At 34.4% G+C, this 19,798-nt stretch overlaps 1 protein-coding gene across 9 annotated transcripts; it reads right to left on the bottom strand.

Annotated features, from left to right (window-relative positions):
- Positions 1-2,271: 2,271 nt before the first annotated feature.
- On the bottom strand, positions 2,272-14,957 carry HEI10 (RING/U-box superfamily protein). 9 transcript variants are annotated; one of them, XM_020672151.2, is made up of 10 exons: positions 14,886-14,957; positions 12,854-12,933; positions 12,468-12,591; positions 12,290-12,362; positions 9,007-9,052; positions 8,866-8,896; positions 6,765-7,020; positions 3,771-3,937; positions 3,146-3,455; positions 2,272-2,539 (listed from the first exon to the last, which is right to left on the bottom strand). In XM_020672151.2, exons 3-10 carry the CDS (start codon positions 12,535-12,537, stop codon positions 2,533-2,535), a joined length of 960 nt encoding a protein of 319 aa, XP_020527810.1. In that variant the 5' UTR covers positions 12,538-12,591; positions 12,854-12,933; positions 14,886-14,957; the 3' UTR covers positions 2,272-2,532. The 9 variants fall into 9 exon arrangements, with proteins under 9 accessions (XP_020527810.1, XP_020527812.1, XP_006852683.2 ...); XM_020672153.2 differs by having other exon boundaries at positions 3,146-3,422; XM_006852621.3 differs by lacking the exon at positions 12,854-12,933 and having other exon boundaries at positions 14,886-14,941.
- Positions 14,958-19,798: the final 4,841 nt, after the last annotated feature.

The raw sequence follows: 19,798 nt of genomic DNA, 5'->3' as shown, positions 1-19,798 counted from the left end.
AATTTGAAATTATACAAAAAATTGAAATAATAATATTTTATTATCTTACATCCCATCCATTGTTAGAAAAACTAGGCGCTCTAACTGTTAACCACCATATTAGATCGGAACCGATTTTGGGCAGTTTTGGTGATCGACCAATATTTTAAAAAAAAATTCAAAAGAATATATATAAATTATCAAAAATAAGGAATATGGTTTGTAATACATTTGTTAATATTCTTTACATTATGGAAAAGATTAAAAAAAAAAAATTTATTAATACTCACTTTAATTAAAAATTGATTCGTTAAAATCTATTTTTCATTAATTTTCAACTTCATTTGAATGTATTTTGTTTTAATCATTCTTTATATGCTTTTCATATTTTAATTGATTTTTTAAAAAAAAAAATTATTTTTTTGGCCGCCCGAGACTTGCCCGGTTAGAACAGTTGAATTGGCCGATTTATCGATTAGGTCAGTTAAACCGCTTCCGGGCCATGTCCGATTATATGTTCGGGTTTGATTTTGTGAACACTGATCCCAACATACCAGTGGTTCAGCCAAGACCGGGTGGTCCAGTTCTGTCTTGGTTACTATGCTATACATAGCTGACATATAATTTCAATTTGTCAAATATTTCTTCGCTCAAGCTCTCCCATGCTTGGGAGGAGGAAATCACCATCGAGACGTACCGATGTAACATGAAGCATAGTCATCCGAAATAAGAGTTTTATAAATAGCATGCTGTTTGTGTGCTACCGGTTCAGTCGACCCCACCAATTCAGTGAGCTCGGTCAATAAAAAAAATACAAAGTTCAAATTTTTTTTGAAAGTTCAAACTAGGTTAGGAACTTCAAATGATTCTAAAAACAATAATTTGATTCTATTAAAATTTTATAATGGATGAAGTTTTTATAAGGCCTAGGCTTTATGAAAGCAAAATAAAATCTCATCGCAAATCCACATCCAGAAAGCATTTTTGATAACGAAAATATCCATTATGGCTCTAAAATCAATTTCCAACACCAACAATAAATTTCAAACTAAAAAAATGGTACAAATCTTGCAGATATATGAACAGTTATTTTTAGGGCGAAATGGGCAATCTTCATAATTTGCGATAATAGACACTATTTTTTTATAGTTTAAAGTCCTAATTTGTTTTCCCAACCATAATGTTCAAGCCAAGATGATTGTTGCAAAGGTTTTTCAATGCTTGAATTGCAATTTTCGATGAGTTATGGGATGAGGCATTACTTGCTTCAATAGGGCTGTAGCCCTATCAAGCCATTTTCCTTTTTTTAATATAATTTTGGGGTGAATAAGTTTGAGTTCCTATTTAGCGAGGTTCTTATCAGTCACTCCCATTGTTAGAAATACCAGGTGATCTAACCGCTAATTGTCCGATTAGATCGGAACCAACCAGTTTCGGTTTAGGGCAATTTTGGAGATCGATAGGTATTTAGAAATAAATTTCAAAAAAACATATATATAAATTCTCAAAAATAAATATTCTTTACATTTTGGTAAAGATTAAAAATTGTTTTGTCGTTAATACTCACTTTAATTCAAATCGATTCGTTAAAATCTATTTTTTCATTAATTTTCAATTCTATTTGAATGTGTTTTTCTTTAATCATTTTTTAAATATTTTTTATATTTTATTAGATTTTTTTTTTGTATCTTTTTATTTTTTCATCACTTTTTTGACAGCCTAAGACTTGGCCGATTAGAACGGTTGAATCGGCCGGTTTACCAGTTAAACCGGTTAAACTGCATCCAAGCTCATGTCTAGTTAACCGTTCAAGTTCAATTTTGCAAACATCGGTCCCCCCACCAGTTTCGAGTTAAATGAGAAAAATCAGCAGGTCCCATCTATCTTTAAAATGCCGCGTTACATAATTCACCTTGTGAAAGTCTTTGGATATATTTCAGGCGTGGTCGCACTATATGGAGTACACCTAGAGCTGACCAGCAGACCTCATTTTGTATTTTCCATCAACTTCAATACTGTAACTGTCACACCCCCGAAATCCAACACCAAAGGAATTGATTTCCCCCATATTTACCAATATTTCTCCACAGGACTCGCTAATTTTCTTAGTATATTTCTGTTGGAAATCTGTTTAGGGGTCATTCTCATGAGCAGAAAGAGGGGGAAAAAAACGAAAAGAAAAAAAGAATATCATGTTTCCAGGAAAATGGAACCGATCATCAACAAGAAAGAAAATACGAAGGGATAAACAACAAGGGAATCAAATGATTCAAGAGAAAATGAAGCCCAAGATTTTGTTACACATGAAAGGACAGCTGAATGTTATTGACGCTTCAAAATGGTGAAGCAAATGATTCAAGATAAAATGAACCCAAAGATTTTGTTACACAACAAAGAATGGACAGCCGAATGTTATTGAAGCTTCAAAATTCACCATTGATGCCTTCCAGTGGTCCAACAAAAGAAGAAACGAATAGAAATTTCAAATGAAAGGAAAGCACAGCATTGACAGTTAGTTGAGACTTTGGGTTTAAGAACACCGTTACCTTTTACCTACAACCTGGCATCAGAAAAACCCAAAATTCGAACTGTGTTAAATGACGAACGAAAAACTGATCATTTTCCATCAACATAAAATGGGAATAAGACAAATGGCACTAAGATCAGGCAAAGTGAAGGGCGTCAAGAAGGAAATGAGCACCAGCCAATAGAGATAATGCGGGCAAAGTGAATGGAGTCAAGAAGGAAATCAGCACCAGCCAATAAAGACAAAAAGCTTTTTTGGTCCGAGTGAGAAACTGAACCATGCTGATTTTCCTTGTTTTTATCTGGTTCAGGGCCTCGGATCAAAAAAGTTCCATGTGTGATTCAGGATGTATACCGGATATCCCACCAGGTTTACTGTACTGCAAAATAATATCCAATTGCACTAGATTCTAAACATTTTCAGAGAACTGCAACTGCCATTGAGGAAATGAAAACAATAAGCAGTAACATCATGAATGACGGACACTGAATAAGCATTCTCAACCTCAAAACCCTGCATAATTTCTACCTCTTGTGGGAAAACAGGTATCTTTATCTACATTTGTTTTGGGGGATTGGGTGTTGGTTTTTTTTTTTTGGGGGGAGGGGGGGAGATGAGGAGAGAGAGAGAGAGAGTTACGTGAAGAGCTGAGGCCTAGTGCGAGACATCTGAGGTCGCTTCATAGGAGAGAGAATGAGGTTTCGCAGAGTGGCAGAGGGGTTGGCCCCACCGCCGGTAGCGCCCATTGCGGAGGATCCAAACATAGGGCGTGGGGCCCTCCTACCTGTCAATGGGTCCCCTGAAACCGGCACTTGCTTTGCTGGAGAAACGCCAGACACGTCGAAGGTGCCACCACTGTTGGCTCCTGAGGAATTCTTCTGCCTCGACTGTGGGGCCCACATATCTTCTCTTTGTCCTGGAGTTTCAGGGGTGGAAACCGACCCACCACCTGCATCATATAAATCAACTATTTTCTTGGGGAGCAATTGATTCAACATAACGAATTTCGCACACTAAACCGTAATCTTAAGTTCCACAACAAAAAAACTGAATGGTCCCCCTTACTCTTCAATGGAAAGCAAAATCAAATGGGAGTTGCAGACATATAATTCAGTTATTCGAGGAAAGTAGGGCATATACAGCTTGTGTATGGAATATGATACCGAGCCAGGGCATCCATCTACTAAACGATGGAGAATAGCCAAGTTCCTGATCATACATAGGCTGTGTATGATACTCTTCCTCTTCATATGATATAAATTACCTTGTCTGAGAAGGGGGTCTCTGTTATCCATCAGATTAGCAGGGCTAGCAAAGAGGTCATGTTCTGATCTTTGAAAGAAGTTATTTGCTGGTTGGATAGCTGATCTCTTCATGGACTCGTACTCACTTCTTAAGAGATCATACATCTCATCAAGTTTCCTCTTCTGCCTGATATTAAGTGCACGGATGATTGAGCAAGAGCCACACAAACTCACGCAATTAACATGTTCGCAAGAGACAGAACAATGTGTATTTGAAACTAACACAAAAGGAGATTTTTCTCTGAGGACAAGACAACCATTGGTTTAGGTTATTTCTTGAACAATAGGGATACTTATTGCTTTTCTTGAACAATAGGGATACTTATTGGTCACTATAAAATGAGCGGTTCACAGAGGCATAATCAGGGTAATTTTGCTTATGTCAAAAATGGAACAACTGGTAACTACTATGTAAAGGGATGTGAGATCATGAATTTTCATCTTCAGAAAAAAAAAGTGGATTGAGAATTAATTGGAAAGCATTTAATAACCATATGAAAGACAAGAACCTCATAACATAAACTCCACCATGCATTGGACAAGGCATGGAAATGGACATGTAGATTGTATGGGTTTGTAATTGTTAGAAGAAACAACTGGGAAGAAGCATAAGCTGTTGAAGTTCCAATATCATAAAGATCATGGTTCAATTACTCAGCTTGGGCTCAAAACTAGGGGCATGCCCGAGCCAAGTAACTCAGGCTTGTTCAAGTGGCCTCTCCAAGTAGTGTATGGGTCCAAACGGCGCTACAGAATAAAAAATTAAAAATAAATTTTTTTGTTAAAAATAATGAACAGAAAAGGGCCAAGTAAACTATACACTATATTAAAAGTTTGAATGAGATGGAAAAGAATATATAAACGATGGATTCATAAAAAGTTGGGAAGTAGTTAAGATTGATAGCCAAGAAATGCCTAAAAGATCGCATTCTTCGATATCTTGGATCGATAATCCAAAAAAATGGAGCGATTAAAGAAGATATCGTACATAGAATTAGAGCTGGGGGGGGCAAATTGGAGATGTGCAACTGGAGTTTTATGTTATCGCCACATACCAATAAAGCTGAAGGAGAAATTCTATAGGACAGCTGTGAGACCAACTTTGCTCTATGGGGCAGAATGCTAGGTGGTCAAGAAACAACAAACCCATAGGATGAGTATAGCTGAGATGAGGATGTTAAGATGGACAAGTGGCAAGATAAGAAGGGAAAGAGTTTGAAAGGAATACATTAAGGAGAACTCAAGTGTAGCTCCAATAGGCAATAAGATGAGAGAAAGTAGACTTAAGTGGGCAGATCATGTGTGGCGTAGACCCAATAGAACACCTGTTAGGAGATGCGAGTTGAGTCAAGTGGAAGGCTCAAAAAAGACAAAGGGTAGGCCCAAATGGACGTGGTTAGAAGTAGCGAGAAAAGATATAAGAACTTATGGCCTCACCGAGGGTATGGTCCTTGATAAAGCAGAATAGTGGATCAAGATTCGTATAGCCGAACCCAAATAGTTGGAAAAAGACTTTGAAGATGATAAAGATGATGGATTCAAAATAAATTGATTTGTAGCTGGAAACATTTTAGAGAAATACATTACAAGAAAAACTCACAGATCATCATCAAAAACATCAAAATTATATGTTGTGTATTTATGCATTGATTTTACAAAAACAAATTTATAGTTTTATATATATATGCGAATGTTTTATTTTACACAAGTTTGTACACTAGAAATTGGCTTGACAAGAGGCCAAGTCCAATGATGAGATAGATTCAAAGAAGAAAGACTATTATTCAACAGAATTGATAAAATCATGCACATGTAATGTTTCATAAACTTAGCCATTGTGTTATACTGGTTATACTGTGTTATCACACCTCAAGGATTTTGTATATCCATAACATGATATTATACAAGAATACGCGATTGTTACCAAAGGCTCTATAACTGTGTCCCTAAGTGTTGTATCAAAGAAAGGTACCTTGTTTCTAATAAACGAACCTATTTCCGCCCTAGCAAAAATAGGGCTGACCCAAAATTTTGTTGTGGTTTCCCCTCCTAAACACCTTACAAGAAGCCCTTTATTCCATCCTCCCAAACCTTTTCCCCTCTCTCTTCTCTTCCCTCGAAGTTTTTATGGTTTTTCCCAATCTAAAAACAGACTGTGATAGTGACAATTTTGTAAAGAGTTCATCCACAAGTAAGCAGTATATCTTTTACAGATTTAATACAATATAGTCATCATCATCATCAGGGCCCTTTTCCAACTAATTGGGGTCGGCTATACAAATCTTGGTCCACCATTTTGCTCTATCAAAGGCCAATATCCTCAGAGAACCCAATATAGTCAATTTCATCAAAAAAGATATAATACAAGTGGTCTATTTCCATCCTCAGGAAGGGACACAGGGCCGCTCCACTTGGGCCAAGGCGCTAGGTGCCCATTTGGGTGTTGCCTTGGCCACCTAGGTGGGCTCCTAAAGGAACTTCCGCCGAGGCAAGGAGCGCTTAGGGCATTGGCCCCCCTCAAGGCACCGCCTAGAGGCACCAAGGCAGGTTGTTTTTTAGAACACCCGGTATTTGTTAAATAAGCTAAAAAGTGTCATGTTCTCATATTTTTTTCCTGTAACAGTGACAAGCTGTTTTCAGATTTCTATACAAAAAGAGTTCTGATTCTCTATTCCAGCAAAGGTTGTCAATAACTACCATGTTTGTTCCATGACAGCCTGTCCCGTGCTTAAGTGATAGACATCTTACATTTTTCCATTTCTTTTTTGTTACAATTTTACGTTTTTTACAATTTCTTTCTTCTCATCAACTGTTTTTTCAAATTGTACATTCAATGGCTTGCCATTGAATGATATCAACTAACTCAAAGAAACACTATAGGTACGATAATGTGCACACTATACGGTGTAAAGGATTAAATTGCCACTGAATGATGATATATGAGGTACAATTACCTTGATTTCTCTGCGAATTTCTCCTGAAGCTCCTGTTTATCCTTTGAAAGGCTCTCAACCTCCTGCTCCAACATTTGGCATCTCTTTGCCATCTTCTGATATGCCGTATGTACTTGCTCCAGTTTCTCTGAGAATTTTTCTTGTATAGCCTCACATTTCTGCCTACATTGCCCAACGATCTTATTCATTTTGTACTGCATTTCAAGATCCTTCTGCCCAATGAAGAACATCACACTTCTGTATGCACTCTTCATGACTGACTAGCTTAAGGAAGACAACATTTCCAGCAAACATAAGAGCATAAGTATTTTGAAGTTACCATACCATACCTTGATTTTAAATTTCAACCACAGTTACATAATGCTGTCTATTTTGATATCTATTTTCACCATAGCAAAAAAAGTGATATCTATTTTCAGCTGTTTATGAATTATTGCCAAAACATTCTGGCCAATCTAGAATTCTCATAGTCAGAAAGACACATCAGAGCCATCTTCAACTGAAACTCAACCACAATTCCGTTGGTTTCTGGCGGCCTCAAGTCCCTAAATTCCCCATCCAACGGAAATTCAGCCAAAACAGGTGGAATTCAACCACACATGCACCCATTACGGATCAACTTCAGGGACAGGATGAAGTTCATATTTGACCCTTGCCCAAACAATTACTCTAAAGTTTCAAAATCTACTGTATACATAATGAATAACATCTTTACTATTATAGGCAAGCATGGGATTTGAACCTGTAACTCAGCATCAGAGAGAGCTTTTAAAATACTATGTTAAAGGGAAAGGGATTTGAACCTATAACCCAGCAGCTGAGACAGAGCTTTTATAATACTACGTTAAATGGAAAAACTTTGATCAGCTATGACCTTTGGTATGTGAATCATAAATCCGCAACCACGCATGCACACATTATGGATCAACTTCAGGGACAGGATGAAGTTCATATTGGGCCCTTGCCCAAACAATTACTCTTAAAGGTGTCAAAATCTACTGTGTACACAATGAATAACATCTTTTACTATTACAGGCAAGCATGGGATTTGAACCTGTAACCCAACAGCTGAGACAGAGCTTTTATAATACTATGTTAAAGGGAAAAACTTTGATCAGCTGTGACCTTTGGTAGATGTGAATCGTAAATCCGCTTTATTTATTTATTTATTTTGTTATGAAGCACAGACCTTATACTCTAGCAATGATCAAGCTCCTCAATTTCACATAGTACTGCAAGAATACCACGACCTTTTTTTCCTTTCTCTGTTTTTTTTTTACCTTTCCTTTTTTGGATGGCCAGGCAGGGATTCAAAATACAAGACATACAGGAATATAGTCTTTATGCCCCAGTCAGTAAGCCAAGTTAAATACATTTTTTATGTTATTTAGACACCAGATTATTGAATAAAAATTGATGGATTAACATGACTACTTTTAGTAAGATTAGTAAGTACTAGCAATCGACAGGAGTGCAGAATAACATTGAGACACACTGGACTGTCAAGTTCATAATACTGGCAGTTTCAGTTTCTTGACAAATACAGAACTATGAAAGCTTGTTTCTGGAGAAGTATGTGGTCTCTTAACAACTAAGTTGACCTATTGTTTAGTCATCACCATCATCATCATAGCCTTACCACATTTACTACCCTATTGTTTAGTAAAGAATTTAAATACTATAGTTCGGACCTTGGGATATTCAGCCAGTGCTTCTAAATATGGATTTGCAATCGCCCAGAACAATAAACAGCTCATTGTAACTATCAGGAACATATATCGAACCTGTTATCCTCTCTACACTACTAAGGCAGAAAAATAAGTGTCGAGGTTTTGTAAATTATTAGGTCAGTTTTGGTATTGATGGCCTCACCTAGATTTTTTTCCATTATTTCTTATTTGGAACATGAACCAACGGCTCAGGATACCAGCCCATTGCAAAATTTGGGGGATCTAATTGACCCATTGCATTTTATGTGGTACAGATCTATGGAGAGAATATCAGGCAAGTGATGCATAATATATTATGGTATGCGTTTTAAAAACTTAGAAGCATGGCATGTGGAGAATCTGAAGATTGAACAACAAAGAAAAAAGGATACGAATTTGTGGAGATATTCCAGCCATGACCATCTGCATCAGGCACACGAGCTCAGATTGATTAGAAGAGAAAAATGTGAATCCCAGTAGAATATTTTTCTGTCACTTTTTTCTTTTCTGATATACAGATGAGAGACTCTTACGTTTATCCATTCATCATTTGGATTTAGATCCACAGGTTTCATGAGGCTGAAAAATGCAAAACAGAAAACTCAAACACAAAAAATGAAAAAATTCTATAAAAATACAATATTCTGTTGTATCTGCTCATAGAAATGGGTGCATGAGTGTAGAAATTCCGACATTTTTATACAAGTGTGTGCATTGACATGTTTGTGTATGCTGCATATGCATTTACAAGTTTTTGAGGGAGAGGGAATACTGCTAGATCTTTGTTTTTTTTTTTGAGATGCAAGATGTATTTGTTTCTAAATCCAAATGATGCATCAAAAAACATGCAAGATGCAACATGTTTGTGCATGCAGCATGCTGTATTACAGGGGAAGGCAGAGGCAGTCCAATTTGCATTTTTCCTCTAGTTTGAGTTAAATAGGTGTACAGCAATCTGAAATCTCTAGGGTTTCATGAACAAAGCTAAAGATACATAAAACTTGTTATAAAAGAGTTCTAGGGTGGGCAAGAAAGGAAACTGCCAACCTTATCAGTCAACAATTGACAGTCTCATGCTTTCAGATATTAGACAATATACCCTAGGTAATACACACCTACTGATGACAAAGGTTATGATAATGAGTTGTTGTTCATTTGTAAGTACTCGAATTTGATTCCTGTGAACATCAAGGTATGCAATAGGGACTAAAGTTATGTATCAGTGTTTTGGGCAAGATACCAGGTCCCTAGATGCAAAAGTTCTCCAAAAGGTATGACATTAATCGATTGTTAATTTGTTATTACGGACTGAACGACTGAACTAGTCTAGTGAACTTGAACGACTGAACTACTGTAGTGACTTATTAGAGGAACTTCAAGGAGGTCTACACCCAGAGTTCGCAAGTAGGACTGGAGAAGGTCTCAGTGAGAGCTTGTTCTCCACACAATTTAGAGTTCCACATAACATATATTGTGCTTCTTGAGCAAGAAATGTACATCTTGTGGTTGTGATCATTACCGTGGTATATTCAACCATATGAAGAGGAATGATTGGGATCACCAACAATAAAAAGTTCAGTGTATCTCACCTATAACCTACCAATGGGAAGAGACACAATTGGTAACTTCCCATCAAATGAAGCAACTTGACTCATCCCCATACCGTGAACCATAGATTTACTTGGTAGTACCGCTATGGCAGGAATAGATGGAGGTTAAAAGAATATTTTTTCAAAGGACATGCAAGTTCTTCAATATCAATTTGTTTCTCTAAAATACAAAAATAAGGGGCATTCAAAGAGCAAATCTAGATAACTTGCAGACATTTCCAACTGGATAGAGTACCACAAACGACATCAATGGATGCCAATGTCAAGGGCCAAGAACAGACTACATGTCATGGTCAAGTTGGGTCAAAACATAGGATGATGAAGATTTGACTCTTTGCCAGACAAATGACAATAATAATTTGGAATTTTTTCCTCTTTTAAAAGACCAAAAAAGGAGTATGTGAGATAATCGAGTTTGAAAATCTTAAATATCTACCATACTAGCGATGGACACGTGCTCCACACATGTTTTGAGTTATACGATTTAGATATTTCTATTTTATCATACCTAAATACATGGAGGTCACAATCAAACCTACCTATCAAATGTGAAATTCAATGGCCGGGGTTATGTGATGAGTCTTGAAATTTTTCTTTCAGCCTTTGAACCAAGACAATGCAGAGTCTAAGCCACATGATTTGAGATCCAACGGGCAATAGTGATTATGATTTACTTGTACCAAAAGCAAGTCTTATCCTATGCTTTCCCTTTTTAATAACATGATCAAGGGAAATCCTTTAATATGTATTATTAACAAACTCGAATTTTCCATCTGGTTTGTTCAAATAGTACATGTTGAATAAATTAGTCAGTTAAAGAGTTCTAATAAGATGTTATTGCAATAGTATATTGTATTCATAGGTTCTTGAAATTTTGCAACACAAGTTTCTCATAAAACGATGAAATAGAAACCTCACACCCAAAACTCAATTCCAAAATACAAAGAATAGAATTAGCCATGACTAATCAATGCAAAAAAACATAAATAGATGATAAGCTTTCTATGAAAATATGAAATTAATAAAATAAAAATAAAATATGAATTTTAGTACTATTTGACATCCCCAAAACTCAGAATCCAATAAAATAGCTTAGTTTGATTTTTACCAAGGAGTACATTGAGATTTCTTTTTCTTTCTTTTTTAACAGTAGATTAGTTCATGATTTCTTATTATTTTTACCTTCTTTTTTGTGTAATACAAAAGAAGATAGAGAGAGAACATATTATAAAATACTATGTTACTATAATATAATATATTACAATATAATAATATAATATATCATACTACATTATAAAATAAATTTAATAGGAGCCTTCACGTGAGCTCATGTGGGCCTAGCAGCAACTTCATTCCTCTTTTCAATGAGAAGCTTAAAAGTTTGTTTAAGGGAAAAAGTATTTTGTGCTCCTATAATGCACATCTATCACTTAAAATGGATGTTAACAATACAAATGAAGAAAACCAGATCAATTTTTTATAAGTTCACCTGCAGTAGTACAGAAATCAGATAAAATACCATTATAAAATATATTTATCAAAAAATACAGAAACCTGCGGGAACATGAAAAATATATTTATGTTAGGATGGCATACCGAATCAATGAAGAGATACTATTTAGACATGCAGTTGCGAGCGGAACTCGCGCTTTATATGTATTACAGATAATGTACTTTATATGCTTAAACTTGTCTTTTACTCAATTTCAAGACATTTCATTGCCTCCCTACTTAATTCACAATTTTCAGTTTTGGGGCTTTTAAAATATTTTACAATTCAAAATTTATTTTATTCCTTGAGTCATGTCTCTTTTCTATAAAGCAAGCAATCTCTTTTTAGCACCAGCCAATAAGACCCAGTCACTCATCAAGCCATTATGAAGTCCCATTATCAGATTATTATAGGAAAGTAAAGAAAGCATCAAATACAAAATTGTCTGATAAAATCAATGCCTTCATAGGTGCATGTGTGTGAGTATGATTATAAGAGAGAGGGCGGATGGGTTTGGCAGAGTGGGGTGTGTTGCTATTATTGAAGAAAAAGCATCCATCCTGTGATATTCCTTTCTCTTAAGCATGTAACCTGGAACCATGCAATGAATCAAAGAGAAAGCCAATAGTGCAAAGACACCATATTTAAGTTGTTAGATAAAAAAGGTGAACCACATGATACTACTAGATTCTAAAACTGAAATAAGCAACTCACCTTCTGGAAAGTATCTGATCACAGATGGGACATGCGGCATCATTGCTAAGAATCTTACCAGCATCATCTGTGCCTATTAATTGTTGTCAAAGAAAAGCTTTAAGCATGCACACGTTTAACTATTCGAACAGGGTGGTAGCATATGAATAAATGAACCTATATTTCAGTAAGAGGATACACAAAATATGACCACAAGTTGTTGATATTGCACGTCCTTCCAGTTCCCGCCAGCAGGCATTGCACTTCATTTCAGACTTCACACTTAACCCTGACTTCCATAGTCGTTAAAAGGGTAGTGATATCTGCAAAGAAAATAATATATTTGATCTTCTTACGTGAACAGCATCTTTAATTGTATAACACAAAGCGTCTTACTTAATAGATTTAAACAAATTTTTTTGAGTGAAGATTTATTTAAATAATTTGAAATAAAAAAGGTGAAAATTATCCCCATTTCAATATCACAGCTAAGTCTTGAAGCACCATAAACAAATCAATATTTATTACACAAAAAATATAGACAACTTAGAGATATGAATGCAAGAGATGTTAGAAAAAACTCACACTTGGCAAAGTCAATAAATGGGAAACGTCAACTGAATGCCCTAAGCTTTTCTACAAGTGCACTCCCATATAAGAGGAACCTGTTATAAGAAATTTCAATTCATGAAAAAAGTTGCAGAAAAGCTGAAATCCATAAATAAGTAGAACAGCTAAAATGCACATGAGACCCCATTTCTCAACTATAACCTACATGTACAAAGTTGCATGCGCTCCATATTTCTTTTGTTTGAGAAATTTAAAGGTGATAAAGGAACACTCTGTAAATTTAAAGATTGGCTTGTACCATATTTAACAATGACAGGTATCACATATTGGCAGGATATCTTTCATACATTGTCAAGTAAAGCTAAGGGTTTACTAGAAAGAGATAATGCACAACTTCAGAGAAAACATAGCATAGTCCCTTTGCCAACATACTATTAATCAAATTAGGAAAATGGCTTGTTACACCATATTAACATATATTCCATGGTCAGAAATGACTGAATACAAGAGGAAATCTGTGAATTTGGACATTTTTATAGATTAGATCTTAATTTTGTTCCCGAAATTCTGACTTACACTGGCCATAACTGAAACCCATTTTTGGTTGTAACATAACTTCCACCGGAAGAAACAATCATGCAAATTTACTATTGAACTATTTTGAACAGGTTGAAGTCAATATCTCAAATGTAAAACGAAACTTCAGCTGAATATACACAAACCTTGGTAGATTTTATCTTTGTACGTACAAAAACCTACCCACAAATTTGGGTGTGAACACATACGTGCATGCATATGCATCAGTTTATGTTCGTGCAAGCGTGTTTGCATATTCAAGTGGAAACTCTAGTTGAAGTTTGGCATTTTGACTTCAGCATGGCCAAAACAAAAACAAAAGATCCAACATGACTTAGAACAGCATTGTAGCTGTATAGAAGCTGATAACTATCATATCACCAATTTCTTAATCACTATGATATTATATTTTCAATGTATTAAAGGAAAAGACAAGCAAGAGATAAAATTCAGAAAACAACAAACTCGTAAATAAACTGAGGAAATGCAAAAAGGCGCTTCTTTTAGTGTTCCCAAGCAGAATACACAATGAGAACGAAAAATTTAAAAAAAAAGTCAAAGAAGTTATGGTGTTCAAATAGAATGAGCAAGTTAGAAGCTTCGGAAATATTAAAAAAGTGGGAACATCAAGGAATTTCTTAACATTCACAGGAAATGGAGGAATGAAATCCGATAACAGAAAATAAAGAGGTAGAAACTATTGAGAATTTGCAGAGTAATGTCATTGAAATTCCGAAGTATGGAAACTCTGAAAAAGTCAATTAAATTTTCAGGAACAGAGCCTAAAAGAGTACCAAAATTGAAAAAGAGGAAGCAAGGAGAAAATGAGATTTTTACGGGGGAGGTTGACAAATCCAAGAGAAAAAGATAAAACGCATAAAACTTCAAGCCTGTAAGTGTCATGGAGCAGATACTGAATCACCAAAAAAAAAAAAAATTACAAAATTAAAATTAAAATTACAGAAAGAGGGAGAAAAGGAGAGTATAAAGGGGGAAATGCTATTGATAAAATCTTTTCAAATTTCAAATCATTTGCATAATCACAAACACGGATAGAAATTAGCAATTTACAGTCAAAGGTAAACGAGAACAGAGAATGTCACCTATCAAATTAAAATAAAAAAAAACAAATTTTTTGACAAAGAAAATAACATACCTGAAAAACCTCATACCAAAGTAGCCTATTCTAAAGCAAAAGCAAGAGAAAGAGTAAAACACCAAAAGCACAAAGCAATGAAAACAAAAAGGTCAATGTAAGAAAAACACCAAAATATTACGAAAAAAAAAAGCATCCAATTGTTATAAAAAAAAAAAAAAAAACCATTTCATGACACAAAAATCCAAAGAACTCAAGAAAGTATACTGAGAGAAGAGCGATTTACACGTTTCTGAGCAAGATTTACAGTGAAACAGGAGCTTCTGAGTAGGAATTACAAGTGAAAATTAGGGTTTCTGAGATGAAGCAACTTACAACGAGTGAAGCTACTTCAGGAAGACCGGTGTCTTCTTTCTCCCGCCATGTGATTCGAAATGGAGGGCCACTCGAACCGCTATTTATAGGGTATGTTGGAAGAATACGAAAATGCCCCCATCACTTTGCCATATTTGCGATCTTAACCGCATCAAGTTTTGTAGGCGGGATTGGATACAGGTAGACCATTTATCTCTGAAATACGGAACCGGTTTCTATGCGGCCAAGCCGGCATACGTAGAAATGCGGGCTTAGTAATAGTTCGGCATACGTAGAAATGCGGGCTTAGTAATAGTTCTATTTTGTGGTGGATTTTTTGACTTAATTTTTAAGGATACATGTAATATCTAACATAGGGATTATGACTATGAATAAATAAATAAATTTTAAAAATTAGAAATAATAATTTTAGTAGAAAACATTTGAACCATTAGTTTTTATTGTTTTTAAATATAACTTATATAGAACATCTACTGGCATCTATCCTTAAGATGCATGCTTTACACTTTGTGCACGACATACGTAATCATGCAGTCCAGCCCGTATGAAACAACTTTCCTTGAAACAAGGAGGTGATAATTACTTATAACCATGGGATGTGAATTCTGATAGCATAAGTGTGTCACAAAGTTCAAGAAATTTTATTTTGAAGTTTGAGCTCGGTCAATAGAATAAATGAAACCATACAATTTCACATCTAATAGTCATGGTTAATTATGATTACCTTATACCAAAGGTAAATGGTCTTACTTTTCCAAGGCCCATGCCTTTCCTAAATGGCTAAAATGACCCTTGTCGCAAGAGGTTTATTATTACTCCCCGAGGCCCAAAAGAATAATGGAATTTCATAGCAATTATTTATAGGACTGTATACTATGAGACTATTTATCTTTGTTACAAGGAGGCCACAATACTCTTAATTATTAAATGTCAAATTGGATGAATTGAGATATCTTATGAAGTTCGAGAAATTTATTTTGAACCTTGAATCTAGTTAATGACCCTCTTACAACCATCCAATTTGAATTTTGACGGACAAGAGTAATTGTGACCGCCTTGTATGAAAGTAAAATGGTCTCTTTGTACACATTTTCATTATTAATCTGCTCATATAGCTTGTAACAACTAGTTAGATATGCTTTCTATAAAGATAAGAACTTCTTAGATAAATTATGAACAATTGTTTCTTGTGGGCTGGACCGCATTTGTACAATATGCAATCCAAAGATATAAAGCATTCATCTCAAAGAAGGATGTATATAGCCGGTCTATCTAAAAACAATTGTAACTAACTGTCCAAATATTTTCCAAATATACTTAAAGTAATGATACTATGTGACCCTCCCACACCCACGTAAGTAGAACCCCAAATGATCACCATTAAATTTTGACACAGATCTCTAGAAAAGTTATCAATAAATCCATTCACCCAAGTCCCACACCCATGTCATAACTTTTATAGAGATCTGTGTCAAAATTTAATGGCGATCTTTTGGGCTCCTACTTACATAGGTCTAGGAGGGTCTCATAGTGTAATTACTCATATAATTATTATGGGATTATATACAATGAGATCATTTACCTTTAATATAATTAGGTCACAATTACTTATAACCATCTAATGTGAAATCTGATAGCATGGATGTGTCACAAAGTTTGAAAAAATTTCTTTTGAACTGTGAGCTTGGTCAATGCAATAAATGCAACCACCCAATTTCATATCCAATGATCAAGATTAATTGTGACCACATTATACTAAAAATAAACAGTCTCAATGTATACTTTTTTAATTATTATTTCTAATTTTGAAAATTAATTTATTTTTTCATATTCATGATCTTCATATTAAATAATATATATTCTATAAAAATTATTATCAAATTATATTTAAAAAATACATTTATTGCCAAGCCCGCATTTCAACATGTGCAAGGTTGGCCGCATGATAACCGCGTCCATAAATTATTAGTGTTAGAAATCAAACTAAAAAACTTGAACAATTGTTATATGTTTTGATGTATTTTGGACCTGAAATGTCAAACGACCGATATATGATATAAGGGATGCAACATAAAGAGGGTGAGGAAAAAAGAAAAAAACAACTATATAAGTAGGTTTGGAAATTAGGGCATTGGAGATTTAACATAGACCTAAAAATCTATTGGATACTTGGAGATGGAAGGATTACCTCGGGAAAGACATCGATGTGAAACATAGGAAAAGGCATTTTGTGGATGTTCACCTAAGGGCATTTATCCTAGAAAAATTGTTTCATGCGGGCTTCATTGCATTTTTACGTAACCGCATTTCTAAATATGCACAAAGTGTAAAGCATTCATTTTAAAGATGGATGTAAGTAGGATGCAAGTAGGTGTTCCATAAAAAAAAACAATGAAAACTAACGGTCCGAATATTTTTTTATTAGAATTAACAATTTTAATTTTTAAAATTTGTTTATTTTTTCATATCCATGATCTCTATGTTAGAGATTACATGTCCTTAAAAATTAAGTCTTAAAATCCGCCTTAAAAATAGATTTATTAAGAGGCCTGCATTTCTACATATGCGGGCTTGGCCGCATAGAAACCGGGTCCTATATTCTATCAACCAAAGCAAAGAGGGCATTGCTACAGTAAAAACTGTTTTAAAATACAAAATTTGGAATTAGATTTTTAAAAGATCAGATTTGGAGAAAAAAACAATCATATGAACTTAAAGTATACAAACGTATTCATATATTTGTGCACACAAATGCATGGATATATTTGTGCACCACTTTGGAGTGGATTATAATTTTCTCGGGATCAAAAGAAATAATAAGCTAAAACAAATGAGCAAAGTAAACTAATAACAGAAATAAAAAAAATCAAATCAAGGTTGTAATTTAGGAAAACTTTATATACTTCTCCGTCATATGCATTTTATATACTCCCCCCTATTCAGCCATCCAACTTAAATGGACGGCTAAGGTAACTTGTCTCAAAATGTCACAATTAAAAAATATTTTAAAAAAATAAAAAAAAAAACAAAATACCTATGAAACTTTCAAAGGCATTTTGATTATTTATTTTATTGGGAATATATTTTTATATGGGTGAGGTTTGTATAAGGTTGCCTCCTTATACTGTAGAAGTAAGGCGCTCCTCTAAAATTTATTTAGAGATGTCATTTCAGTATTGAAAAACATATCATGGCTTCAAAATCTCTCTTTATCCCCAGTTATATCAAGGTCGAGATGATCAATTGAAAGGTTCTCCAATGTTAGAACATTCTCCACTGTAGGATTTTTGAGGTCCACCTTACTTCAACAATATAAGGTTGCTACCTTGTATAAACTTTTTTTTTCTTTAGATGCGAGTTCAAGAGAGGAGTAGACACCCTCAATTTGTTGTCAAAACACTTTGTAGAAAAAATTAAAAACAAAATAGTAGGCATGACACTGTGATTTGTGTCGTCTCAGTCGTCCATTCAGATCGGATGGCTAAAATATTGTCACTTCCATGTATAGAAAATAAATGATCTCTTTGTAGGCAATCGAATTATCAATATAAGTTGGAAAATTGTTTCATGTGACCAGGACTGTATTTCTACATTTACGGTCCCTGACGTATAAAGCATCCATCAAAGATAGATGCAAATAGGTAGTCTATCTAAAAATAATTAAAACTAACAGTCCAAATATTTTCTTAATAGAATTGTTATTTTTAATTTTTAAAATTTATTTATTTTTTCAAATTCATGATCTCCATGTTAAAGATTACATGTCCTTAAAAATTACGTCAAAAAATTCATCTAAAAAAATAGAACTTTAAGAGGTGACTCATTTCTACTACATGGACGCATAGAAACCGTGTCCATATGAGTATGTGAGACTTAAATTTTATCAAAATGAAAAATCCCCTTATGTATTATTTTTCTTTCGAAACTTTCTCCAACCCATCTTTTTCTACATTTATGTAATATTTTCTTAGGGATCCCCTAAATCCCCACGACATCAACCCCTATTTTAAATTTTTATTTTTAATATTTTGTGGATACTGATACTGATCGTTGTAGCAATCCAATACGGATTTGTGGGATAAACAATCCACCCTGCCGGTCCGGGTTTTTAAACGATGGTTCGAAATATGGTTCCTCTTTTGTAGATGTAGGGATTTTTTTGATAGAGAAGCTTTTGCCCATAGGGGACTATAGAAAGAGTTTTAAGAAATTGATGCTTTAGGGATTAGGATGATAGTATGTCCGCCTCATAACATTACTCCTCTTGGGAGTCGCAACTATTTTATGGTCTACTAAGGTTATGTTATTCGTTGTACTTGTGCTACTTGGATAATGTGTTTTATAGATGACTTAAAGTTGTATTTTTAATTAATTAATTAATTAATTAATAGTTTTTGAAATAGTTAAAAAAAAAAAGTTGAACTTAATTAAAGAATTGTATATAATGAGACCATTTACCTTTGGTACAAAGAGGTCACAATTACTTATATTTATATGATGAGAAATCTATTAGCTTGAGTGTGTGACAAAGTTTAAAAAAAGTTCTTTTGAATATTGAGCTTGATCAATAGAATAAATGCAGTAACCAAATTTCACACCAACGGTCAAGATCAATTGTGACCACCTTGTACAAAAAAAAAAAAATCGTTGCATTGTATATTTTTCCTTTTAAAAGACAAATTTAAATATTTTGTGACAATTAAACTGCAAATCAATCAATACACAATTGAGCAAATATGTTCAACGACAGGCACATTAAAGTGCAGTACCACTATATCGAAGACGTGATTGAGAAAAATAAGGTGGCAATTACTTTGTCATCCTTTAATCTTATTGCATATCCCTTATCTAAATGGCATGAGTCTGAAATTATTTTCAAGTGTATTTTCTGTATGGAATTTAAAAACTTGTTG

This window comes from Amborella trichopoda, chromosome 1, assembly GCF_054954075.1.
Source record: "Amborella trichopoda isolate Santa Cruz 75 chromosome 1, AtrichopodaSantaCruz75HAP2 v2.0, whole genome shotgun sequence".
NCBI lineage: Eukaryota > Viridiplantae > Streptophyta > Magnoliopsida > Amborellales > Amborellaceae > Amborella > Amborella trichopoda.
This window is presented reverse-complemented; position numbering and strand designations above follow the sequence as displayed.

Coding starts and splice junctions, on each gene's coding strand:
- HEI10 (XM_020672151.2), bottom strand. CDS start 12,537: ATGAAGTGCAATGCCTGCTGGCGGGAACTGGAAGGACGTGCAATATCA. Junction 8,897..9,006: donor CAAATGATGAATGGATAAAC/GTAAGAGTCTCT, acceptor TGCCTGATGCAG/ATGGTCATGGCTGGAATATC. Junction 7,021..8,865: donor TGGAATATCTCCACAAATTC/GTATCCTTTTTT, acceptor TAAGCTAGTCAG/TCATGAAGAGTGCATACAGA.